This window comes from Cryptotermes secundus, unplaced genomic scaffold (assembly GCF_002891405.2).
Source record: "Cryptotermes secundus unplaced genomic scaffold, Csec_1.0 scaffold342, whole genome shotgun sequence".
Lineage (NCBI taxonomy): Eukaryota > Metazoa > Arthropoda > Insecta > Blattodea > Kalotermitidae > Cryptotermes > Cryptotermes secundus.
The window spans coordinates 57,707-85,325 of record NW_019721764.1 but is presented as its reverse complement, the minus strand read 5'-3'; the positions used below and the strand labels follow the sequence as shown (position 1 = coordinate 85,325).

General features: G+C 37.5%; 2 protein-coding genes across 5 annotated transcripts in view; both read left to right on the top strand.

The window, feature by feature from the left end:
- The window catches only part of LOC111875673 (casein kinase II subunit alpha), a 23,307-nt gene extending 9,438 nt beyond the window's left edge, over nucleotides 1-13,869 (top strand). For 2 of the 3 annotated variants that reach the window (XM_023872089.1, XM_033750166.1), the window contains exons 5-9: nucleotides 3,192-3,386; nucleotides 4,731-4,933; nucleotides 7,272-7,420; nucleotides 8,749-8,826; nucleotides 11,730-13,869. In XM_023872089.1, the coding sequence (XP_023727857.1) occupies nucleotides 3,192-3,386; nucleotides 4,731-4,933; nucleotides 7,272-7,420; nucleotides 8,749-8,826; nucleotides 11,730-11,836 (732 nt within the window). In that variant the 3' untranslated portion in view covers nucleotides 11,837-13,869. Of the gene's footprint in view, nucleotides 1-3,191; nucleotides 3,387-4,730; nucleotides 4,934-7,271; nucleotides 7,421-8,748; nucleotides 8,843-11,729 lie in introns of all 3 variants that reach the window. The other variant, XM_023872090.2, reaches the window with a different exon arrangement.
- A 4,031-nt stretch (nucleotides 13,870-17,900) lies between these two features.
- On the top strand, nucleotides 17,901-27,133 carry LOC111875670 (protein tamozhennic). 2 transcript variants are annotated; one of them, XM_023872085.2, is made up of 5 exons: nucleotides 17,901-17,996; nucleotides 19,066-19,241; nucleotides 21,829-22,028; nucleotides 22,926-23,105; nucleotides 23,900-27,133. In XM_023872085.2, the coding sequence occupies exons 2-5, from the start codon at nucleotides 19,118-19,120 to the stop codon at nucleotides 25,793-25,795; spliced, it is 2,400 nt and encodes a 799-aa protein (XP_023727853.1). In that variant the 5' UTR covers nucleotides 17,901-17,996; nucleotides 19,066-19,117; the 3' UTR covers nucleotides 25,796-27,133. The 2 variants fall into 2 exon arrangements, with proteins under 2 accessions (XP_023727853.1, XP_033606055.1); XM_033750164.1 differs by lacking the exon at nucleotides 17,901-17,996 and adding an exon at nucleotides 18,287-18,862.
- Nucleotides 27,134-27,619: the final 486 nt, after the last annotated feature.

Sequence of the window (27,619 nt, the reverse complement as noted above, 5' to 3'; positions counted from 1 at the left end):
TAGAATAACTTCATGAATTCTGTGGTCACCCCTACGACGTCTTATGCCGCCAAAATGGATGGAAAATGAAACGCAGAAGCACCAACACTTGTTATGATAACATGAAGGTCGAATTTACTGCAGCTAATCTGGGTAGCGATACGACTCACGGAGAGACATTTCTTCTTATATTCCCCCCACGGGGAAGAAGGCAGGGCCTCACAGAAGATGTTTTGTTTACGGAAAAAATAGCCAAATGAGAGATACGCAGTACTGGTATGGTGATGTGAGTCAGCGCTGTCTATAGTAGAATGCTTCAATGCGTGTAACACTCCGCTCAAATTCTGAACCACCACCGAGATACCGGGTGCTCATATTATAAGGCAAGGTTATAAAACCATCTTTTAAGATCATTTTAGTGAAAGTTTCATCCTTCAAGGCGTACCATTCACTGCTCAAATACTAAACAACCTGCACCCATGGCCGAGATACAGGGCTCCCATATTATAAGGTAAGGTTATAAAACCACAATTTAAGATCATTTTAGTGAAAGTTTCATGTTCCTATCTCATAGAATTTAAGAACAATGATGAATAAATAATTTTCGAGCAAAATTTAAATGGCCGGCTGAATATATTACCGCAGGAGCCGCGGCCGCGGAATTTAAATCACCACGTCAAAGCATTAAATACAGTCCTCCTGACAACAGGCCAGTGAAAAATCTAACAATCTACAGCAAAACCATCAATTATTATGGGCGTTATAACATACGTGTGCAGCTGGACGAAACATACACGTCGAACCCCCCCAGACGATTTAAATCCCTGACAAAACATACACGTCGAACCACGGCAACGGGTTAATATAAATAAGGGGTTTACTCAGGCCTGTGAATTAAATAACAAACGTATATAGTCAAAGTGGCTTGAAAGAGTAATGTAATTTTCATTCTTATAATTATTTTGAATATAAAAGTAGTCAAAATTTATATGCTGTGAAAGTATCACATAGTCAAGGGCACTTTGAGGTTAATGTACACACGAGGCTTTTCAGTGTTTGCGTCATAGATGAAATGCCTGGGAAGTGTGGAAAGTTGTCTTGTGTTGGCTCCACAATTACAAGGAGCTGGGAACTGAATTAATTCAGCCTTTTGAAGTTTTATCTTATGGGAATGATATAAATTAAGGACATTTTAATATATTTTGGAATGCCAGAATTAACTACAAGAACTGAAATCCCATAAAAGAGCTGAGAACTTTTATCGTTAATATAAGTTCATAATGTATACTTCCAAAGTGGGGATTGTGAAGAAAAGAAACTGATGCACATTAATTGTTTGCTTTGAAAATACCATTTCTTATTTTTGAGAATTTGGTGTCATATTGTCATGCATGTGTGCCTTGAACAGTGTGTTGAACAAAGTAGTTAGGAACAGAAATGCATCTGTTGATGGAAATATTCAAAGGTTTCGTTTTAGTTGTTTAATTTTCGAATTTTGATACTTTGTCTCATAGTACACCAGGTAGAAGAACATAGAGGACTACAATTTTGGATTTTGTATTTCCAGAAAAAAAGCAAGGATTTATTTATTTTTTCAAATTTCTTTGCATGGTTTCCTTCAATGCAGAAACTCTTGTTGGTTTACATTACCTAACATACCACAGTTATTTGTTGTAAGACGTTCCTTCAATTTTCTCCCTATTGGTTTCCTTAATAGAAACTATTTGTTGAAAATATTTTACATAGGGTAAAAATTGGGGTGCCAGAAATGGAAGACTAATGTAAAGATTTTCATAAACCACATGATTTTATTTAAAATTTACATATTTATGTTGGAATAAATGATGCGGTCCTTGAATGACTGCTAGTAATATACCATTCTAATCACCCAAGGGTTGTAGAAACTCAGGTTGCTTATCTTAAAACAGATTTTAATAGCCCAATATAGGCAAGAAAGTTACATAAGGCAGAGGTGAACTCGGTCTTTCACTTTTCATGTGCAGAGCAGTGGAATTATAAGAATAGATGAGGTACTTGGAAGTGCAGTGGCATTGGCCATAGTGACAGAAATTCACAGATGTCACTAAGGTGCTGAGAATGACTAAAACAACTTGTGTGATTATTATGAACTGAATTTGATTATATACAGGTGTCCCAGGAGGAATGGACCAAACTTTGGGAGGGTGTTCCTTATGTTAAAGTATGCCGATATAACCCAAAACACCTATGTCCAAAGTTGAACGGTTACGGAGATAATGGCCAGAGAAGTGTGAAATTTTGGCCGGCGTTGCACACATGTTGACTACAAAATACATATTAAAACTGGTAGGAATATGTGGATTCTGTAATGTTAATAATGTACGTAACATAAAACTAACTTGTGAGTGACATGAAGCCATAAAATTGAAGTACAAAATACTCGCTCGCCATGTCATAATTGTCCTTAGGGTTTCCAGGCACTATACATGAGACACGAATGGCAAGCGCTGACGTAACTTGGCTGACTGCGCGTTCTGATAAAGCCAACTACATAAGTACGGCTAGGGTGAATCACGGCACTCTAGGACAAACATAGATAAGGCTTCTCAGCTGATAGGTATAGTCCGTAGACCCGCTAGAAGACCACACTTTTCTCAGGCCATTATCTCCGTAACCGTTCAACTTTGGACATAGGTGTTTTGGGTTATATCGGCATACTTTAACATAAGGAACACCCTCCTGAAGTTTGGTCCATTCCTCCTGGGACACCCTGTATATTGTAAAAGTATGGGAAGAGTGTATTTCTCTGTGGCCTTATACTTGTAGATAGCAAACAAACCTTATAAACAAAAGGATTAACATGTTGACTGCCCCAGAGGATACTGGTACCTGTGCAGAACATTTATCACTTGTCACTGCAGTCACCAGTGCCTGTCTTATGCTTTAGTATGTTTCTATTTGTCCACAGTGTGTTTACTGATTGCATGCAAGCTTAATGAGATAGTCTGTGACAGCCCTACATTCATCAATGGCTGTTGCAGATCATAATAATGCATATGTAACGTCTTCCTCAACACGTTTTCCAAGACAAAGAATGTGAAAAGTCACAATGGCAGTCAACGTGTTAATCATGGATGTATACTTAGTACTGTTCATATTATTTTGTTCAATATTACGATGTTGTTTTCTGTATAAACTTGTATGTAATGAAATTGTGGCATGTTGTGCTGTAGGCTTTAGACTACTGCCACAGTATGGGCATTATGCATCGTGATGTGAAACCTCATAACGTCATGATTGACCACGAAAACAGAAAACTGCGTCTCATTGACTGGGGTTTAGCAGAGTTCTATCATCCAGGACAGGAGTATAATGTACGTGTTGCTTCGCGATATTTCAAGGGCCCTGAACTCCTAGTAGATTATCAGGTATGTGTATAGTGTGGCTCATGTATAGTTATGGCTGTATATTTGTTTCACAGTGTAGGATGTCTCACATTTTTTTAATTTGTTCAATTGGAATTTTTAATTGTCCTAATTGCCAAATTTCGCTTTTCATAGGTATTGCAAGGAATATATATGAGTTGTTTGGAGGACAAATATTATATGTCCAGTATACAGTTTTCAGTAATCTCACATGTAGCACATGGTTCTGGTATGGTGTGCAACATTTTTTAATTCTTTCACTCGTCTTCATGATTATTCTGGGACTTAAAATATTTGCAGAGGACAGAAGTAACATATTTAACAATCAAGGGTACACCATAACTCATAAGTAACAAAAAGTTTCTATTTAATCATTAATATTATAACTAAACTAAACCTGTGGAGCCGAATCCTTTTTGAGAAGCTGCCAGTAGCTCAGCCACCTGAAGGTTCATAACGTGTTCATAAGACTCCACCACTCGTGCCCATCTGTACCAGATTAAACCAATCCATACCTCCCCATCCTATTCCTTGAAGATCCATTTAACATTATCGTCCTACCTACATCTAGGTCTTCCTATGGTCTTGTTTTTTTCTTCGAGTTATCCCCCATTCGTGCTGCATGGCCTGCCCATCTCATCCTTCATGACTTGCTCATTCTAGTTATAGTTGGTGAAGCGTACAAGTTGTAAAGCTCCTCATCGTTCAGTTTTATTCAACCTCCTTTTATTTCAAACCTGTTGGATCCAATTATTCTCCCCAGCACCCTGTTCTCAAAACCCACAATGTGTGTTTCACACCTTACAAAAGTACAGGCAGACTTACAGAAGGTTGTGGACTGAATATTAGTAAGCATTACCTGGGTGTAATCTCCTCTTACTTTCCCCATGAACCAAATTTTGAGTTGTTATGCTTGTGCCCAAAAATCTGAACTTTGCCACATTTTCAGGGGCTCTGTTAGCTGTCTTTATGTTATGATTTTGTCCTGCATTCTGGTGACAACATATACTCAAATAACCTCAAATCTTACAACATATGCTTACTTTTCTTTGTGTATACTTCTGGACCTACATCCTTTGCATGTTAGGTTTAAGAGAGCGGATCTGCTGGTTTTTGGCTCTGGAAATTTGTGTAGTCCAGAATGAGTGTACACTGAGGAGAGAGTGATTTTGAGGCTTGTAATCATTTAAAGAGGTGTGTATGTATGTATGTATTGTATGTTAGGGGTAGGCCATAAAAACCGCCTCCCGCATTGCGACCTTCAGTCATCTGTTGTGCTTAAAGAGGTGTGTGTGATATTTATTCTGACTTCAAAATAAATTGAGATGAGAGCATTTTGGGTTTCAGATGTATGACTACTCACTGGACATGTGGTCTCTCGGCTGCATGCTAGCCAGCATGATCTTCAGGAAAGAGCCTTTCTTCCATGGTCATGATAACTATGACCAGTTGGTACGCATTGCCAAGGTGCTTGGAACAGAAGAATTGTTTGAATACTTAGAAAAATACCATATAGAACTTGACCCTAGGTTTCACGACATTCTTGGCAGGTAAGTAATGGGGTAGTTAGCAAAATTTGTACTTTCATTTACTGAGGCTAGATGTAATATTTTCCTTGATGTAGTGTGTACTGATGGAAACTGTAAACTTGACACTTCCTGGGTGAAGGAGGAAGGGACCAATAAGGGGAAAGGGATGGAAAAAGACATACATACTGTGTATAGCATCAGTTCAGAACATGGTGGCCACTAGCATTCTTGTGTAGGGCTTGATTGAACTAAAGGGATTATGTTTTAGCCCAGGTAGCAGTTGCTGACCTACCAACTTATGCATTTCTCACACCTCTTGATGTTAGAGTCTTGTACTATAGTTCTTTGGTCCCAATGAAATTACATACAAAAATTTCCTATCTATGAGATATTCCTCAGTGTTTGCATGTGGTGGTCAAGAAGCCAAATTTATATCCCCAGGCCATTTGTTAGTTCAGGTGGTTGGTTGTCAGCTTCCCACTATGACAGCCTGGGTTTGATCTCAGGTGAGGTATGTGGAATTCGTGGTGGAGGATCTTCAGTTTCCCCTCCTAACTCCCATTCCACCAGCTGCTGTACCTTCATAAATAATCCTGTTGATCAGTGCAATAGCTTTGTTAAATAACCAACTAAAACAAGAAAAAATAATGTCCTTTTACATCATGAATTTATGTGTAGGTGAAATTTTCTTTATAGTATGTCATAAACGTACCTACAAATTCCATTTACTTACTCTCATGGAGCTGAGCCCTTCTTGAGGAGCTGCCAATTCTGCAGCTATTCAAGAATTTCCCAGCATTTTATGGAACCTGAAGGTTCACCATCGTGTTCACAAGAGCCCTCCACTGGTCCCTATCCTGAGCCAGATCTATCCAATCCATACCATCCCATCCTATCTCTCTAAGATCCATTTTAATATTGTCCACCCACCTACGCCTTGGTCTTCCCTGTGGTCTCTTTCCTTCTGGCTTTCCCAACAATATCCTATGCGCATTCCTCATCTCCCCCATTCATGCTACATGACCTGCCCACCTCATCCTCCTTGACTTGATCATTCTAATTATACTTGGAGAAGACTACAAGTTATGAAGCTCCTCATTATGCAGTTTTCTCCGACCTCCTGTGACTTCATCCCTCTTTGGTCCAAATATTCTCCTCAGACACCCTCAGTCTATGTTCCTCCCTTAATGTCAGAGACCAAGTTTTACACCCATACAGAACCACAGGCAAAATTATAGTTTTGTATATTCTAATTTTTATGTTTTTGGACAACAGATGAGAAGACAAAAGGTTCTGGACTGAATGGTAGCAAGCATTATCCAAGTTCAGTCGCCTCTTAATTTCCTCCTGAATGGTTTCGATCTGTTATCATTCCCAAATATCTGAACTGTGCCACATTTTCAAAACATCTGTTTCCTATATTTATGTCATGATTTTGCCCTCCATTTTGGTGATGCGACAGTAACATATACAGTAAAACTTGGTTATAGCAACATCGGTTTCTGCGACACCTTGTCTATTGCGTCAAATATTCAATGGTACGAACTAATTCCTCATAAAGCAACTGTTTTTATACCTTGCTTAGTACGACATGCACAAATGCATCAACCTCGTATGTAACGTCATTTTCATTCCTGAATTTCTCTGATATGGACATTGAACGTAATTTAGAAAGTGTGTATTGGGCAAGTAACAGGAAACAGATGAAGATAACTGATTACTGTACTCGTATCTAGGTACAGTAAGGCACAACAATTGATGTAATCTACTGTAATTTGGTGAGTAGGCCTACCTTTAATATACAGTATTAGTGCAGTGTGTATTGTCAGTGAAAAGCGCTGTAATATGTCTTTGATATTACACAATTGGGGAATTCCACATTAATGTTACGTTAGTCTGTACTTAACTACGTATTTCACTAAAAAATGCAACATTTTTAACTTGGTTTTTGGTAGATTTTTACGTGACTAACATAAGGCTACTGTGGAAATGCCCATTTCGGTTACGACACTCGTTTATAACGACACTATTTTTAGGTCCCTTTGATGATGTTATAACCAAGTTCTACTGTACTTAGTTTTCTTTGTGTTTACTTCTAGACCAGCCTCATTACTTGCGTCAGTTAAAGTTTCGAATCATTAATCCAGCAGTTACAAATGTAGGGTTATATCAGACAAATTTAATTTGGTGGGCATCTGTGATGCTGGAGATATGCATGTAAATGTGAATAATAAATTGAATAGTTATTATTTTATAGTTCTTGCTAGCTTCATCATATGGAACAAAGCAATTGAAGGAGAGCAGTCATCTTGCATCTTGTTTCCAGTTTTACTAAGACAAGCATTTCCTTGTTATACAGACACTCAAAGAAACGATGGGAAAGATTTGTGCACAGTGAAAACCAGCATTTAGTGTCACCAGAAGCACTGGATTTCCTCGACAAGTTGCTACGATATGACCACTATGAACGGCTTACAGCTAGGGAAGCCATGGATCATCCTTACTTCTGTAAGTACACCTTACTTTGTACTGAAGGACCTTATACTTTATTCGCAGATGTTGCCAGCAGGCTTCTCCCGCGATATTTCTCACCATTGCTTTGGGGTTTGATAAAACAAGCATCATGTAGGTCAAATGAATAACATTAAGACTACCACTTGTTAGATTTATGTGTCAGTGATAAGATGCGCAAGCTGACAGTGTAAGATTGAGTGAAATGCCCTTCCAGTTGTTAATAAGATTGTGTTTTAACCTTTATTGAGTGTGTTGCAGTATTTTAACAGTGCATGTGCATGGCTCAGCCAGCCAGATGTTGCATTTTTCAGTAGCAATACTCTTACCTCAAATTAAAATCCAGTTGCTAGTCATGTGGTACTGCAGGATTTAAATCCCCTGTGTTCAGACAGTAAAGGTTAAGAGACTCTGGAATGGATGCAAGTTTTTGCATTTATGAAGTACAGTACTTTCTGAGCTTGAAGGTTGATTATCTGATGTGATGTTACATTGATGAATGGGTTGTGTTCCTTAAACCATAAATATTTATGTGGAGAAAACCTTTAAATGTTATGGATTGTTTTCGAAAAGGGCAATGGAAGTGTATTTACAGATTATGTAGGATGAACTATGCAGTGTACAGCTTTGCAAAAGTGTATTTCTCTAGTAAGCACGTAGGATAATCTTTATTAAATTGGAGAAACTATAGTATGTTAGTGTTAATTTTAGTATGATTCTAAAAAAAAATGTTAATGCATAGGAAGAAATTGCTTGGGAAGGCCTCTGAAGATAGTCTTTTGTAATACCCATTTTTAAGGATTTCCTGAAAAATACTTCAGTTGCATTAACAGATGTGTTCAGTGTGGGATATGATGTTCTCACAGTAGTGATTATGAAGTTTACTGTCTTCTGGGATGTGACATCACATAGTTTGGTAGATAGTTACCAGCTTTTCATAGAAAACTGTTGTTTCCATCTTCAGGATACCCCCAAAATGGGGCAACAGATTCGTTTGAGACATCTGTAACTGTCTACTGAACTACGTGACATCACATCGAGAAGCAAATAATCTTCAGTTCTGAGCCAATTTCTTTACCATATTCTTTTTAAGCTGGTTTTAGCAACTTAAATTGAGTCTGAAATCGTCTAGTATTTGGCCAATTGTTACCTTATCCATGAATTACATAAAAAGTTGAACCTGCTTACAAGGCCACACACAAAGTTCTTGCATTTGATTTACATTGAGGAGATGAATGTAGGTTTTATAGGGGATCAGGATGGGTATGATCATTAACTTAGCCCTGGGATGATGTCAGTAATAAATTGTTTGGGTATTTTGACAGATCCAATTGTGAAAGATCAAGGACGTATGAACATGGTTTCATCTTCACCTACTCCCATAGCAGGCTCAGGGCCTGTAGGTGAGTAGCATGGCAGGTAATGGAACCCATTCTCACATTTTATGTTGCTGTTGTGTTGGTGTTAGTAGAAAAAATGTACTGTTCCAAGCGTAAGCTGCTTAATTGGCACATAACAAAGCTCTTAGTTGTTGCCAGGTCAGAATGCTGAACCAGATCAGTAACGTTGTATGAGAAAACTACCATATGACCACTCCATATGCTAAGTGTACAAATGGTTGTCCAGGGTATTCTGTTAACACTGATACATTGCGTACATGCAGTATGGTAAAACCGTGTGCAGGTACTCTACCCTTGAAGTCCCCAGGCAGTGCTTATCGTACATGACGCTACACCCAGTTGGTCATTTTCGTTATTCTGAAAGGAAATGGTAGATATCGAAGTACTCTCCAGTGACTTGCTTTACCACATTCAAATTGCATCATAAGTAATTATAAAGCTGTTACAGTTACTATTGTTTATTTCACTGATAAATCAACTTAAAAAATCATCTGATAACGATCATATTTTAATGAGTTTAATGACGTGTTCACTTCACTCTACATGTTGCAGTAGAATTCTGCCATCTGGATATTTAATTAAGCATGAAAGCAATTTAAAATTTTGTATCACTTAATGTTTTAAGGCGGAGACTTTTCTTCAAGCAAAAATATGACTTTTACAGAAAGAAACATTTACACAAGTTTCATTATTTATACATTTTTCTGTAATGTTTCACATGATTTATGAATATTCTTAATGTTTCACTTCCATGTAACCATTGAGTAAGTATTAATGTAGCAGCCTCCGTAGTCTAGAGGTAACGTTCCCACCTCATGACTCGTGGTACACGGGTTCAAACCCGGCGGAGGTCTGGAATTTATAAGGGCGGAAAAATTCAGGGAACAAATCCTCTGGGAGGGACTTTAAGCCGTGGGTCCCGTGTCGTAGCTTTACGGCACGTAAAAGAACCTCATATCTCCAAAGGAGGTCACTGAGCCAAATTCAAGGACGTTTCCCGCCCAACAGTAGTCTCTAATGCCTCTGATAGATGGGGGAAGCGTTATAGATACCGCCAAGCCAGTAGAGGCCGAACTCGCTTGCTCGATCGGGACTGATGGCACGCACCAATATCGGTAGGGTATAGAGACTGGTAGAATATCATAGAGGGAAGCACAATGGACCAGTACTGGTCTAAGTGCATGGGGAAACCCACCCTCCAATAACTAACTAACTAAGTATTAATGTAAACAGGCTAAGAACATATTTGGATATTGCATGTTACTGTCATTGGAGGGGTATGAAATGATTTTATAGCATAAGAACTAATGTCTTGACCCTGATGTGTGTGTGTGTCTATATATATCCAGGCCTCATAAAATACTATAAGGATGATGTCTGCGAGCATTGTTCTTGTACTTAACATGATTGCCACATGTATACCAGTAATATTCCTATTGCTGTAATTGTTTTGGGGAGGTTACTTTTATAAAATATTTTCCCATATTTCATGTTAGTATACTGTTCTCAACTTGGTCTTAGGAGAGAATTTGCTGAATGAGGGTCAGACTTCAATATTCATTTCGCTTATCGTCACTATCATTGCTTAAAAATCCTTTCTGGCATGTCCTTATTTCTTACAGTTGAAGGGGAACCTCTAATTCCTTCTGGTAGCAAGTAACAAACATCTGGGATGTTGGAACACAGCAAAAATCACTTTGATATCATCTTGGTCTCTCCTGTGATGGAGACATTGGAAATCATTCCATTTTGACACAGATGAATGCCAGATAATATCTTATTGCATTTACTTCTTTATACAACAAAAATCGTTCCACCATAAAATACAGAACAGAAAAGCTGCAGCTTAATTTAATTTCACTTGTACTTGAACTAGTGTGTGTGAACATGTGTGCTGGTTATTCACTTACATTTGGTACAGTAGGCTAGTTAATTTCTGTGTAAGAATATGTCCTCAGCTGAAGAGGTAAGATGTCAGATTTGTGTTCCTTTTTAATGGTATGTTTTCTGTCAGAGATTGTGAGGATAAGTGGTTGCATTGTCATGGATTTTGAAGTGAATGGTCCATTTTGTAGTATGGTTCATTACTTAGTGTCACTATTTTTTCGCCCCATTAACTAAAGGACTCCTTGTAATATTCATGACATAATGATTGGCACTGAAATTTTAAACTGGTCAGTAACATTATTGTCATTCAGCAGTTTCCATTGATATTTCCCCATGTATTTTACAAATTTTTAACACTTTGAAGATTACCGTCTTTTTAGGGTGTGACTAGAAGAAAGATACTAGCTGTCATCATCTTCAGAGTGAAAGGGTAAGTTGCACAGGAGAACAGAGTGTTGGTATGGGGAAGGGCAGAAAGGAAATGGGGCTGCAAGCATGCCATCCATTGGTCCACTAACATTCCTGTCCCATCTTCCTTTTCTGTACTCTGGATTTGTGTGCTTCTTTCTTACTCTTTTACTCTGAAGATGCTGGCAGCAAGTTTCTCCAAAATGTATCTTTCTAGCAGACTACATGGCATCATATTCTAGAAAACAGTAATTTATATATTTACTGAAGTTAGACCCTCAGATGTCACTTTTAACACTTCGTCTGTTCAGAAATACCTTGAAGATTGTGCCATGCTAACTGTATGCTGGTTTATAGCCCTGCTTGTTCTTGTTGAGAAACTCTTTTTGACTTGTGCTTGAAGATATTTGTATTGTTCCTGTTCCCCATCCCCAAAATATTTGTGGCATTGCTTGAAAATATTTTTGATACTCTTATCCTTAATACTCTGTTGTGCACAAATTGTTCAGGCACACCCATGTCTCATGTGAGACTGTGTTCAGGTATGACATACAAAGTCCACTGTATGAGAGACTTTGATTGCCTTTAAAATAAAAATGCTTTTGTTGCAGGAGGTCCATCCCTTGCCAGCAACTCTGTGGTGAGTGGGCTTGTTCCCAGCTCTCCAATAATCTCTCCTGGAACTGTTCCACTCTCGGCTGCGGCTATGCAACCCTAAACAACATTCTGACACTGACAGTAGCAATCGGTCATAGCTAATCTGTCCAGTGCAGCCTTGGGTAAAGAATATTACCCAGTAGACTTTATCAATTTTGAGGCCCCATCATCAGGCAGCCATCATATTATTTTTCCTGCCTGTGAATTTATTTTGTTTTGTATCAGTCTTTTAATTTCGGTGTGAAAATAACTTTTCCGTTATGTCTGTTAATGTTAGACCATTGAAATTGGAAATGATTTAAATAAAGCTAAAATAAGATTACCAGTTAAGCTTTCCACATTCTACACATCTATTCTAAGACTATTACTAAAACTAATTAAATTCTGTTTAGTCTAAAAGAAAATTGAAAAGCCTCCGTGAAAATGTGTGAATGTTTGTGAGATTATAAGTATGTTGTTGTATCCATGGAAGAAGTGACAGTGAAGATTGTGACCAGTTCATATATAGGTTTGTGTTTTGCTGATGCATCTACCATTTGCAAGTGATGGGCAAATGCAATGTTGCACAGAAGTGTAAAGACAGACAAGCAATTGCAGCACGTGAACTGGCAATAATTTCTCTCAACTCCACTCTCCTTGTATGACTATGACATTTAGTTTTGATTTGTTGTGAGTGAATGGAAGAAAGAGGATATAACCAAACAGAATGGTGGAAAGAGTGTTCACTTAGTCTTCAGGCTGTCCGTTTCTTTTTACGCTGAAGGAAACTCCTTAATAATGTTAAAATAAAATATTTTAGTGATCATTAACCAATTGCAAAACAGAAATACAGTTATTGTTGAGAAAGATGGTGAACATGCCAGCATAAGTGTTCTGCTGTATGCATATTGTTGAATCAACCCTATCCCTCATTAAACCAATTTATTGACAAACCACAGATTTACCAGCAGAAGGGAGACATTGAGCAACAAAGGTGGCTTTTAACCACATTGACTGTTGCAGGTGCATTCCTTCTAGCATTTCAGAAGTTGTTCTGTTTGCTTACAGCCCTTTTTAGCCATTGTCCCTTATATTTTGAACAAGTGTACCCTGCCTGTTTCAGTGGTACTGCTTGGGAGTTTTACTACCAGTACTTCCTTTTTCAGAATACTTGCTAAGTCCTGAAAATTACAAGCCGTTTGGGGGAAAGGCCTGTTTTCTTATACCCTGTACTGGTGGTATGAGTTCTTTTGTTTATTTCTGTTGAACCAGTTCTGTGGGTTTCAAGGAGGAGCTGCAAAAAGAACTTTCTTAAGATAATTGAAACTGTGTTTTTGACAATATTGTGAATCGTTCTGTGCCTAGATTAGTGGCAGACTTTCAAGATAAAAAGTTTGCATATTTATTTAATTTTAAGAAAAGAATGTAAATAACAAATTTACCATGCTTGTTAATTGCACTGAGATGTTGTAGGTATATTATGTGCATATTAAAATATAAGTGTATGAATGTGTATAAATGCAGTTATAGGAATCTTTAGTTGCTTTTTGCAGCTTTTCCTGGGACAGAATTCGATGCTGCTGCAGTTCCATGGTATTGCTGACCTCTGTTCAGCACAGACTATTTTGTGTCACAAAAAGCTTAATGTAATTATTACTGCTGTATTACCCGCACCAAAAAGGGCTGTAATAAACATTTTTCATGTAAACAGTACTGTATGATATGGAATACCTGGTTTTACATTCCTGGTTAGTGGGGTGTTTTATAAAAATGAAATGTGAATCAAATGAAGGCTTTGTATCACAGTGTAAGAATGTTTCCATTTTCTTTTATTATATGCTGCCCTGATTGGCATAACTGTGAGAAATGTTTGAACCTACATGCATAAAAGAAAGTGGTGAAGTGATATTTTCACCAAATGGTGCTTCAGAGGGTGCTGGATACTGCGGCTATAACTTGGACCCTATAGTCCAGCACCCGGAATTCTGTATATCCACCTATAGGTTCTTTTCTTATTGATAAAAATATTTATGTTATACTGTTTTAGTTTCTTTTCCACATTTGGTTCTATAGACTATTGTGTGCTTTTCAACAAAATAAAATAAGTTGAACATTCTTGTTTTCACTATGAGGAACTGTTGTGATGTGAGATGTTCCAAGCCAAGACATCGCAGTCCACAACCTGACATCAGGTTTTAATGAGAGCATGTGAGCTTGTAGACTCCATAGAAAACAGTAAGGTAAGGGAATCCTGTGCATAATTAAGAACCATGCCATAAGATGTGCAGGGTAGTGGAGGTATAGCTGTACCATCTTTGACCTTGGCACTAGATAAAGATGAGTGGTCAGCTTCAAACCCCCGCTCCCAGGAAATCAAACCCTGGTCTCTAGGAGGCTGGGTGGTCCTCAAGATTGGTCTGGATGCTGTCGAGAAGTGAAAAATCTGACCATGCTTGTTCAGCCTATAGCAACCAAGGATAATATTCTTGCAAAATTTTAGAATGCTGTGTCAAGCAGTTTTTATGGAGCATGGGTATAAACATAATAAAAGATTTTTTTTTTTGGCACTCCATCTGCGTTAAAAATATGGCTAGCTTTTGTTCAGTACAAGCTCAAAATGGACTTTGAAAGCTAGTGAAATGCTGTTTTCACAGATGTGTAACATTCAGAGTATTTTGGTTTGATTATTGCTTGATACGGGTTTGAATTTCAGTGTGTGTGTGTGTTTTTTTTTGAGAGAGAGAAGGGGGGGGGGGAAGAAATGTATGGTTCAAGATGTTACAGTTTAATGTACAGCAAAGTGTCATCCTGGGTTAGCCATGGGATCCATTGTAATGAAATCACGACATTGCAGATTCTCAGGAATTCCTTATTGAACATGTTGCCTTATTCCCAGTTTTGAAACTGATTCATTGCTCTTTCCTGACTCTCTTAACAGTGTCACTAATATACTGCAACATCCATGATATGTATACAGTTGCTGTCTTGTAGTGCACTCAATTTCGCCTGTTACTTCACATGTTTCGGCAACATAGTGCCATCATCAGGTGCCCGAATTACGCTAATCTATTTCATTGATTGCCTTTATAAAATTATTTCAAAAGTGCATATTTGTCAACTATAATAAATTTACTCACACTAAAACTTGTTAAGATTATTCATCTTATGTGTCTTAATTAAAACTTGTGTGTGGTTCTCCACTATGGGGGTCGTTTTTCTTATATTCTGTGTAAACCGTGTCTTGTGATGTGTGTTCCCCTTCATAGCTGCGAGTTTTGATTACAACACTCGCAGCTAAGAATATAAGAAAAACGACCCCCATAGTGGAAGAACCACATGCAAGTTTTAATTAATGACACATAAGATGAATAATCTTAACAAGTTTTAGTGTGAGTAAATTTATTATAGTTGACAAATATGCACTTTTGAAATAATTTTATAAAGGCAATCAATGAAATAGATTAGCGTAATTAGGGCACCTGATGATGGCACTATGTTGCCGAAACATGTCGTGAAGTAACACGTGAAATTTAGTGCACTACAAGATGGCAACTGTATATATATCATGGATGAAAATCAGTGCAGCAGGACGCTAAAATACAACATACTGCAACGTCCTGTTGCACTGTGTATTCTGACCTTGTATTGTCTTTAGCTGTCCATCAGCATTGTATGTATATCCTCAACAGGCACATGTACTGAACATTTTTGTCAGCAGTAGTAATGAAAAGAGATCCAAGACCAGCACAGGATGAACATGTATTGTTATCGTTGCCAAGTTCAAATACAAGAGAAACTGTGTACAAACAGTCATGTTTAAAAGTATGAATAATTGACAGTATTACTTCTGTGTCTGTTGGTGTAAGTGAGTTTTGGGTTTCAGAATTATCTATTTTTTATCTTCTGCATGTTCACAGTCTTATTACAAGTGGGTTATGGCTACAGAATGATATGTTGTATGTTATATGAACCAGATACATTTTTTGCAGAAGAAATTATGTTTTGTGAGAAATGAAAGGCCAGAGATTAAATCAGGTCCCTTTGAGACCAATACTAATCTGTGTGAATGTGAGTTATAATATGAAGAGGCTTGTCCTGGATATAACACCGTGTGGTGTGATATATATCTGAAAAGAGCATTTTATTAGATTTCAAACAAGGCCCTTATGAGCTCTGTAGCTTTTTAAATTTTTTGTTTATTGTGGGGTGGAGTCCACTCGGCACGGCGGCCACTGATTGGCCTATTGTAGCTGCCCCGGGTGATTATTATGATGGAGAATTTGGTGGAATGAAGATTGGCAGGGGAAACCGAAGTCCTCGGAGAAAACCCACCTCAGCGCCACTTTGTCCACAACAAATCCCACTTGACCAGACCCAGGCCTCCACAGTGGGAAGCCAGCGACTAACCACTTGAGCTATGGCGCGGCCAGCTCTGTAGCTTACACAGAATGAAAGTTGTGATGATTATTAGTGAATGTGGCATGCCAAAAAAATCATGGTTTTTTGATTTTGCACTCCTGCTCCACAGAACTTAAAGACATAGGTTCTGGAACTTTGTAAGAGTTATTTTTTGTTGAATCTACAAGCTTATGAACTTTGAAATTGGAGGTCATGTTGAAAATTGTGCTTTTCTATGATGATTTATTGTGGAATGACTGTTAAAAGTGTAGTTACCTGTCACAAATGCAGCGTGCTATATTTTCCAAACTAGTGATTTATAATGTTATATTTTAGCGTCCTGTTGCACTGATTTAAGTCCATGATTTATTTAAACCGTCTTGCAGTGCATACACTCATTTATCTCCATCTCTCACTCGCACTCGTGAGTGCGAGTGAGAGACGGAGATAGATGAGTGTATGCACTGCAAGACGGTTTAAATAAATCATGGACTAGTGATTTATAATTAACACATGTGTTGTAAATTTTAATATGACAAACTCCTGAAATTATAGTTTTTTTGTTGACATGAAATTTTCTTTTGTAAAGAATCAAACCGCTAAATCAGTCCATTGACTATTGACACATTCATCAGAGAGGGAGATCTTGTGGGTGACATACACGTTTTCGAATATGAATATATTTCTGTGACCGTTCTGTAAAATTAAGTTTTCATAATGGCAGTATGTTTTTATTTCTGATGGTTGGAAGGAATTTCCCCATCCTTTACCCTGAAGAGGGAGATAACAACTTATTCTGCATTGTTGAATGCTTCTTCCAGCATTACATTGTGCTCTGTAAACCACAAAAATAAATTGAAAATCCAAAAGTAAAGTTGTCTGATGACAGCCTTTTTCTACTGGATACTAGCGTATCATCTGTTGAAATTTGAATAGGAACTTTTAAAAACGAACAACATCAAAGCACCAAAAGTTGATAAAGCAGTTTGTAATATACTTGAATACAAATATATGCATTTTTTTTTTTTTTTTTACATTCAATAAAAGTAATATAAAATTCTATAACTTTACATTCACCCATGCAATTACCTACTGAGGAGCTTGCGAGAGATACTTTCAAATCATGATTTAACTGAATATGCATGTCATGAATTAGAAAAAGAATCTGGAAAGACAATATGCCAAGATATTAAACCCTAAATATTGGTATGCATCAGCTGAGGACAAGGCAATAATGACTGAACCACACCTTTCAAAGCCGTTTACACCGTCGTTTAATTGCGGTTGCTTGGATAATGTACTTATTGACAGAGGAGCAAGCACCTTAAAGTCAGAGGCCAAGTTTCACACCCATACAGAACCACAGGCAAAATTGTAATTTTTATGTTTTTAGATGAGAAGACAAAGGTTCTGGACTGAATGGTAAATTTCCTGCCGAGTGACGTTTTAATTTGTTACAGTCGTTCCAAAATATCTGAACTGCAGTAACTGCAAAATTGCAGTATAGTTAATTTTTGAGTAGTTAACCGTATCTACTCAGCTGAGTTACCAATAACACTAAGTCTACTATTGGTGTCTTCATTGATAGATGGCAGTAGAACGTGGATGAGCTTACAGTAGATAACCTAAAGGACCTAAAGCAATTCTCTATACACCTGGATTTCCCCAAGATTGCTCCACTAGCGCCGCAATGTGATATTTCGTCGTAAGTGGTAAGTACAATAATAGTATGATCCATCTATGCTAGTTCCTCGGTTCGGAGCAAGGTTGCAGTGTTATGTGTGGTGTTCGTGTTGCAGTGATAGGTAATGGAGTTTGGTTTGGTTGTGGTTAAATTGCAGCAGGTACAGAACGATTTTGATAGTTAATTATAACAATTGTATACATGCTGTGACCTTACTGAAAAATGTAACTATATTAATATACAATATAATTGTGCGCATAACTAGTATCAATCAATGGTCAAATGACTAACCGTGTAAATAGTGATTGATGGAGGGCAATGAAACTTTACATTATTTTGTGTTAAATGTAGCTCAAAAATATAAAATAAATACATGATTTACATACATACTCCCAGAACGTAATTTTTTTCTAGATAGGTTAGCTATGAGTGCCGTTTCTATACTTGGAAGCCATTAAATTTCAATTTTTGAAGAATACTATTTTTTTTTATTTTACATGTGGATAGGTTTCTATAATGAGAATTTGAACTGACATGGCAGTTTTGTTAGTGAAATTGATAATTTCGTAATTGATCTTGCACGTGCTACCAAGTGTCTTGTCACTTTCATTATGTATTTTCCTGTGTCATAACACTCTTAATAGACTATAATGCTCAGGTGTAGAACAGTATTGAAAGAGGGTACATTTTACCTAGTTTTGTCACAAAAGCTAAGTCAGATATATTGTCCTGAAACTTTTTTGTCAAATTTGAATTTAATATGAACTGTTTCGTGTTGAAGTTAATGTATAATTATATCTATTCACCCAGAATGCAAAATTCAGTCTCACTGTCACCCATTGTTGTTAGATTTAGTTTGGTCATATTATAACAATACGAAGTAATGTGTGCATCTGAGCTTGTAAGCATGAAACCTAAATTTACTGGACACAATGTTGTGTAGCTGGAGTAAATGTAAATAGAGCCCTATTCAGAAAGAATTATGATGTGTATGAAATTGTGAAGTTCCATATTCTAATCTACAAGGTAAACCAATATAACTTAAATTTAAACCATATAATGACAATTGTAAATTAGATTGTGTTATATATAAAAGATGTTCTGATGATTACTTGTTGAAATGAATACGAGATGAAGTGTGGTACTGTATTTTCTTTGTAATTTTAATTGTTTATATAACCAAAATTTGTATTCCCCCCAAAAGCATGTGGTTGAATTCTTTATTTCAGTTAAGAGAGATTATGCATATTTTGTGAATGAAGATTTGCCGAAGAGAAAGGAATGGCAGAATTTCTCTCTTGTAACCGATTGGCGGAATTATGGATGATGATTGAGCAGTTACATCTCAGTTATCTACAGACTGATGAAAACATGCATAAAATTGAACAGAGGAAGAAACTTGAAGGTAGTCCTATTTACGTGATCAGTTTTACATACCAGTGCAATAAGTGAGATTGGTATATAACTGTATTGCTGCAGTGTGTAGAAGTATATAATATAATTTTGTTTTACGTTGTACCAGGGGGCACATGATAGCATAGTTGGTTGAGGCATTATGCTACAAGCCGGAAGGTTGCGGTTTTGATTCCCGGTAAGGTCATTGGATTTTTCAATTGACCTAATCCTTCCAGCCACACTATGGCCATCGGGTAAACTCAGCGTCTAATAGAAATGAGTACCAGCAATTTTCCTGGGGTATAAAGGGTGGCTGGCACATAAGGGTGACCTGACTACCATCTGTTGGCTGATTGCCAAGAAAATGTGGGAGCCTCAGCATCTCACAGTCTTATGGACCTGCATGGCCTGTTACATGGATAGCTTTACTTACCTACTTTACATTGTACCAGTACTTCTGATGAAAGACACTTTTTTTTGTTGTTTAACATTCTGTATGAATTATCAGTAAATGTGAAAGAAGAAAAGAATAAATGATAAATGATGAGAGAAGAATGAACTAGTATACATTTTCAAATGTAGCACCTATTAATAGAAGGTGTAATGCTAATATCTTAAAATATGAATTTTATGCTCATAAAAGTTTAGACCATTGGCTTACACAGATAGTGAATTACTCTTCAGTATGAAATAGGTAAAAGGTACAAATCAGCAATTACTGATAAATGTGTCTGCATGCAGCACTTGATTCTTATAGTACAAAGGAAGCATAATAAATGATAAAATTATTTTTATGTAATTTTGAGATGCAGAGAGGAGGAGCCTTCATGTTTTTTTTTATGTTGTAAAGAAAACTGAATTGATATTTGTAAGTTCTGAAAATAGCTACGTAGTGAAACTGAAAAAAAAATCGTAATCTTTGTGTTAAGTACATATTTTACATAATCTTAAAAACTTTTCTTCTTTAATTGCTCATATTTTGAGAGCACTGTTTCGATTTTGTGAAAAAATACACATTTGTATCTCACTAACTTTCCTGACATCTTCCTAGTGATAGAATCTGTTTATGATGTATGGACATCCATGAGGAAAAGTATGCCACTTTTAGTGAGAGGTGATGGAGAGATTGCCCAGGAGAAACAGACCTAGCTATTTTGAATTGTTTCATTTTGGTCCGTTACACTATCAATCACTAATTGACAATAGATTTTCCGTCAAGTGCAACAATATATATATTATATACTATATATAATATACTATACTATATACTATATATAATATAATAATATAATAATAGATATAATATACTATATATAATATAATATACGCAACGCACACCACGTAAGATACACCCGACCACAAGCCTACACAAATCTGTGCTGACGCCTCCCCCCATTGGGACGATTCACCAAGAAGGAGCCTGAATAATATTTTACTTGAACGTTTTTTAATTTTTTATCTTTAAATTTTAATGTTGACGACTCGGTTTTGAGGATGGTCTTTTAGATGCAAGTGCTATACCTGCATTCAAGATACTGGGAAGTGTTGTGCTTTACACTCCGTTATATGTAATAGTTTCCACGAATAATTACATATTGTGAATGTTGAGCTGTGCCAGTGTTTTCATGGTTTGTTGTAAGTGCCTCTGAAGATGGTTCCTTGGAACCGAAACATGTAAGGCAGATGAGATAATTAAGTGATCAAAATATATATTGTTGCACTTGACGGAAAATCTATTGTCAATTAGACCTAGCTAAATTAGGGCTCTTGATCAAGAAATGGTATTTATATTCCGAAAGTAAAATTTTTTGCCGATGTGAAAGCAGTGACCTGTTCACAGAAAATTCTTCACTCATCTGTGAAATTTTATGACCTTATGGCAGTGAATATGAAGATTACTGTGACCTGAGAAGTGATGCTATGTATTCCTTTATTTATTTTGCTATTTAATATGATTTATTTAATGCCATTGTCAGTATCTCAGACATGGTAGCATCAGACGATAGAATGATTAATAAGAATTGAAATGGGAATGATGCGGGAGGGATCAGTTTGGCCCTAATTGTGCTACTGTCCTACATTTGCATGAAGGGACTGAGGAAAGCCATGAAAAAACCTCTGTTAGGGTAGCCCATGTCTGAATCATTACCAGTTGAAGCAACTTGGATTAATGGGTCAGGTACCAACATTTTGGAACATATCTACCAAACCAAATGGCATGAAATCGTATGAGGTAGTATCTTCACTAATAGTTGTAAATCAAACCCGAAACCATACTACAAAGAAGTTCCTTTGCCTTGAACAGCTGACAGAGGCCAGGACAATGACAAAGCTGTACTAATGAGGAGGTAAGAGTGGCAAAATATAGAGGGGAGTATATAATTGCTTCTGTGGCTGAGTGTCATGACACATAGGATATTACTTAACTGAGATGTCTTCAGTATACTGGTATAAAACATTCAGTCTGAAACGTGATATAACAGAATTGAATCAAATATTCTTCTGATCCATGATAATTCAGTAGTGTAAATAAACCTGATATTTTTAAGTTGCTGTATGTCATGTGATGACTTTAATATGTCCTCCTCTTTTTTAAGGATACATTAAGGAATACTTGTGCCTTGTTCCACATGACAGAAAGTTCAGTTTCCTTGAGACTGCTGATGTGCTACATCGAAGTGCCTCTCAAAAGGAAAACTTCAGTGGTTATCGGGCAGCTTCAGCATGGAATGCAATTGGAATGTATGCCTCAAATTTGCTGGCCCAACCATGGAGAAAGGAATATAGAGAGTTGAAGGTTAGTTTTGGGTTTCGCAAATCTATAGCTTTACTGTTGCACAAGTATGATCTAATCTTAATATATAATTATTTCTTTAGAAAAGATAGTTTTGTATTTTATGTTTAATAATGTTTTCCCCAAATTTTTGTAAGATTGAATTTATGGTCATGTTTTATTCTTCTGTAAGGCTGTGGTTCTGTATGGGTGTGAAACTTGGTCTCTGACATTAAGGGAGAAACATAGACTGAGAGTGTTTGAGAGCAGGGTACTGAGGAGAATATTTGGACTGAAGAGAGATGAAGTGACAGGAGGTTGGAGAAAACTGCATAATGAGGAGCTTCATAACTTGTACTCTTCTCCAAGTATAATTAGAATGATCAAGTCAATGAGGATGAGATAGGGAGGGCATGTAACACGAATGGCGGGGAGAAGAGCAATGCGTATAGGATATTGGTGGGAAAGCCAGAAGGAAAGAGTCACTGGGTAGACCAAAACGTAGGTGAGCGGACAGTATTAAAATGGATCTTAGATAGGATGGGGTGGTATGGACTGGATTGATCAGGGTCAGGATAGGGACCAGTGGAGGGCTCTTGTGAGCACGGTAATGAACCATCAGGTTCCATAAAATGCTGGGAAATTCTTGAGCAGCTGCACAGTTGGCAGCTTCTCAAAAAGGGCTCAGCTCCATGAGTGAGTGATGAGTGACAGGCAAGATTCTATAACTCAATTACCCTTAAGATTGGAGTTTACTGTGTTTTAAGATATGAAATGACAGTATTTCACCAATGATGTTCACACTTTATAAACCAACATAATCACTATCTTTAACTGATGGAAGGAAGGAGTCAAATTGTGACGTTTTATGCATGAATTTTGTCATTTCTGACACTGACCTTCTGCTTGTTTTGTCCTTAGTTGTTTTGTGGTTTCTACAAACATGAAATTGAGGCTAATCTTGCTGGGGCAGAGTTGATGCTTCAAGCAATGGGATACAAGCATGCAGGAGAAACAGTGATGGTACTGGATGGTCCTATTGATCCTGACAGGGTGTCCAGTGTGTCACGAGATTCATTAATGGCACATGTGGAATGTCAGGTGAGAAAATAGATATTTTATTGTACATTTACCTATTCTTCTGTAATTCTTTTGCTATAAGGTTAATAATGATGCTGATCTTATACACGCACAGAGTGGAGTCTGCCAGACTATGGATAGAGTAATCATGTGATTTTTTTAAAGTCCTATTAACATGGGTCCATTTTGTAGAGTTGAATGAGTCATGGCAGTTTGAAAGGCAGATAAAAGACATACCTGAAATGCAGGTTTTTAATGAATAAATTTCATGATAACTTCAATATGGAACTAAAATAAGTGCTATTTAATAATGAAACATGTTAAAAGAAATTGTTCAGACCATCTGCCTGAGACACTTCAGCACTTATCTAAGTTTTGCATTGAAACTATGATGATCTTTTTTAATTAACCTGTACTTTTGGATTGTTACTTTCAAACTGTTATGCCTTTGTAGACCTTCTGAATTCGAATCATGTTTGTAAGCCTTTTTTTTTAGCCTCTGATCATGTGATTGATGTCTACATGAAGTTTGGCAGATTTCTCCAAAGTAACTCTGTGTATGAAGTATTTATTAGATAATTTTTGTGTTCTCTTATGTGAGTTAAGTATTTTCAGTAGCACGTATCCCTTCATTTGAATGGTTGTTACTATGCTCTCCTGTACTGAAATGCAGGTGAATGGACACTTGACACTTATAATATATTTAGACTTATGTATAACAGCCACACTCTTTCGTACTATATTATTCTTTGTGAATTTGTTCCCCCCAGTTTAAGTGAAGTATGATGGTAGGGTAACATGTGTTATCACAACAGTTGCTGAAAATCATCTGGGAAGAAGTGTCAAGCCGCTTCAACTGCAGCTGGCTACAAGTGCTGGAATTTCGTGAAAATCATGTTGGAACACCTGAGAATGCAGCTAAGGGCCTAATCTACCACTTCCATCAGCACCAGTACCAAGAGCAACAGCAGCAGTATGCACTGTACCACCAGGGTACAGCAGTGGACACATATGGCACAGCGGCACGATATCACCAGCCGTCTGCTGGCTGTATGTATGGTCAGGTACAAGCTTTGCACCCTGTGCCCCATGCAGGGTACTATAACTACTCTGCATATACTGCGGGACCACCACATGCATACACTCTTCCACCCCAGCCGAGGTATGCTGGTATCGTAAGCCCACAGCAAGCTATTCCGCCCACAGTGACCTACCCTGTTCCTACAACAGTACATCCTTCATATCACCATATTTCTGGATTACATCACCAAGTATTGAAATCTCAGGAGCTGTACCCTACAAATGGTCATCATCCTCATCATCACTACCCAGCAATAGTGACTGTGACTCCAGTACCATTGCAGAATGGATATTCGGTTTCAACTCAGTTGCCATCTGCACCAGCGTCTGTACAGAATTTGAATTGTCCTGTTCCAACTGGTCAACTTATTGAGCTGGATGTGGCCACTCCAGCGCAGAGTAGTAGCACTGAGACCCAGCAGACATATTCAGCAACAGAATCTGCACCTCCCATCCTAATCCCTCGAACTGTATGTCATCATAGCTCCAGTCAGCAACAGCAGACTGCCACCCTGAGAAAAAACAATGAGAGACAGCAAGACAACCACAGAGTACAGTCTCAACCTCGCAGTTATAATGCCAGCCTCCAGAAAGTTGAAAGTCAACCACTTACTTCTGGCAAAGCTAAAGAAGATGGTACTGGAACTTTTGAAAGCTGGGATTATGTGTTTCGTAACTTGGAGAGTCAAGGCTACAGCAAAGATCTGGGTGAGAGGCCAGATGTACTGTCCCCATCACCTGAAAGAATGGCAGGTAACTCTGTTTCACACAGAAATCACATGGAAGATGTCAGAAATTCTTGTCAACATCACCAGCAACAGCCTGCAATGAAGGATCTGGAAGAAACACTAATGGAGCTAAGGCTGGAAGAATTCCATAAATCACTGCCAGCTGAGCATCGACCATTAAAAATAAATGAAGCTCTGCAGAAAATACGGATGGAAACTGATAGTGAACCTTGCAATAGAGGTCTAGCAAAAAGGTCTCCTAGTATTGATGCTGTAGATGGAAGTGCTAGTGTTTATGACAATATGTCATCCCCACCAAAGGATAATCCAGAAAGAGAGAGGTCAGTCACAATTTCCACAGCTCCCAGCAAATCTAATGTGAACATCAGTGCTATGAGCAACAAAGCGTCTACTAGGACGTTACCAAGAGATACCAGAAGGTATGGAGAAGAGCGTGATAGGTCATCACAGGTTGGGACCCATTACTCATCCACTACTCTGGATCCAAGACATGTGCCAGATAGTACAAACCATTCCCAACTTACAACTAACATTTCTGAGTCTACCCCACCTGAGAAGAATATGGCTGTTCGAGAATCATCCAGCAAGGTGAGGATTGAAGTGAGGCAGGAGAGTGCTGGAGACACTTCTCTTGATCTCAGTCACAAGTCATCAGAAGTCTCGGACAAGAATAAATGGGAATGTGTGACCTGCACCTTTCTCAATATTCCTTCACGTGACATATGTGAGATGTGTGGCAAATCCAAGATGAGAGGGCCGGAAGTAAGACCTCTGGCCAGTGGTGGCCGTGAATGTCCTCAGTGCACGCTTGTCAACGAGAAGGGCGTGGCCACTTGTGAAGCGTGTGGCAACAGTCTGAAGGACTCACCAACGTATATCTAATTTTTAAATTCAAGGAATGATGAAGGTTCTGCTTACTGTTTCAATCAGTATAACTGTAGCAACCATTTTATTGATATTAATTTCATCTGTCATCCAAGGACCCAGGCTACCATATTTAAAGAAAACAAGCTGTATAATATTAAGACTGATATGTCACAGATGTATATATATTTTTTAGATGAGTTGCAGTATGTAGAACATCATTTGTGAGGCACCAGAATGTCGTTATAGCTCATGCAGAATGTATGATATGATTGTATCTCAATCAAGAAATAGCTTACTGTTTGAAAGACATGTTTTCATTAATAAAGATTCAGCTAAACTTTTTAGTTGTATTTGAAATGAATGTGTATATATACACATCTAAAATTTGTGTCCAAAACGTGCTTTTCGTAATATATAATTATAGAGTTTTGTGTTTATAGTTAATGTTGTTAAAAATGATCAAAACTTCCCTTGTAAATTTAAAATCCAGTCACATATAATATATACAGGATCCTGACATGTAAACCACATTTCATTAGTATTGTGGCATTAAGCTGTTATATATATTTATATGTCAGATAATCCAATACAGTTATTTTGCAAATATGCAGCTTATATTTTAAATTGTATGAACTCTATATATCTGTGATAAAACCAGAATGTTATTAATAATTTAAAAATCAGAAAATTCTGTGGGTGAAGCTCATAATATGAAACATCCAACAGCTTAAATAAATTAGAGCAACAGAAGGCTTCAGTTAGTTCAGATTCTAATAACTGATATTTGAGGGACTAAAATTTGCAAGTGGATTATTGAAGCAACTGAAAAACCATGTGTATTACCATCATCTCTGCCTCCATTGTTCAGGCATGTGATTGATTCAGATGCTGCAAAGTCACATATTTGAGCAAATGGTGAAATGTCAGTCATATTTATTAATTATGTAATGTAATTTGGCTTTTTTTTTCTATTTCTGCATGTAATATGAATTTTATATTTGGCAGTGATCCAGTTGTGTTAGGTAAGGTATTTCTGGGTGCTCAAAGAATGTAATATTTTTTTGTTTTAAATGAAGTCAAACTAGGGTAAAATCTGCCATAATTATGGAGCATATTGATGATGACTATGATGTGGCAAGGGTGATATCTAAAGAGAGGAGTTTTATGCCATTAAGGTCACAGTAGTGTGAGTTATATTAATTAGCGAGTGTGTTCTTGGCCAAAGTATAATTGTTTAGTGTGGAGTGATAGTGTTATAATTTGGAATTGATACCAAATAGATACAGTAGCATAGTTGGTTGAGGCACTATGTTACAAGCCAGAAGGTAGCGGGTTCAATTCCTGATGAGGTGGATTTGTTAAATTTACCTAATCCTTCCAGCTGCACTATGGCCCTGAGGTCAACTCAACCTCTAACAGAAATGAGTACCAGGAATCTTCCTGGGGGGTAAAAAGCAGCTGGCGCATAAGTCACAATCATATGGGCCTTCACGTCATTTTACAGGGATAGCTTTAACTTTTTACCTTTTACCAAACAGACATCATGTAGTCTTGTAGGTGAATACTAAGACTTTCAAGGAATTGTGCTGCCTCTGTCTTCAGGGCCAAAGTGTGTAGAGTGTGGATTTGATTCTGCTGTATATGCAGCTTGCAAGTAAAATGGTGACTCAGAGCCACAGGAGTGGGTAAGGCTATGGAGTCAGTTCAGGCCACTGAGAACAGGAGGTAGGAAAACAGACTTTTGAGGACTACAGTATTATTCAATTCTTCGCTTAGATATCAGTCCTGAAGATGGAAGCAGTATATTCCTCCAAAACATCAATATCCACCTATAAGACT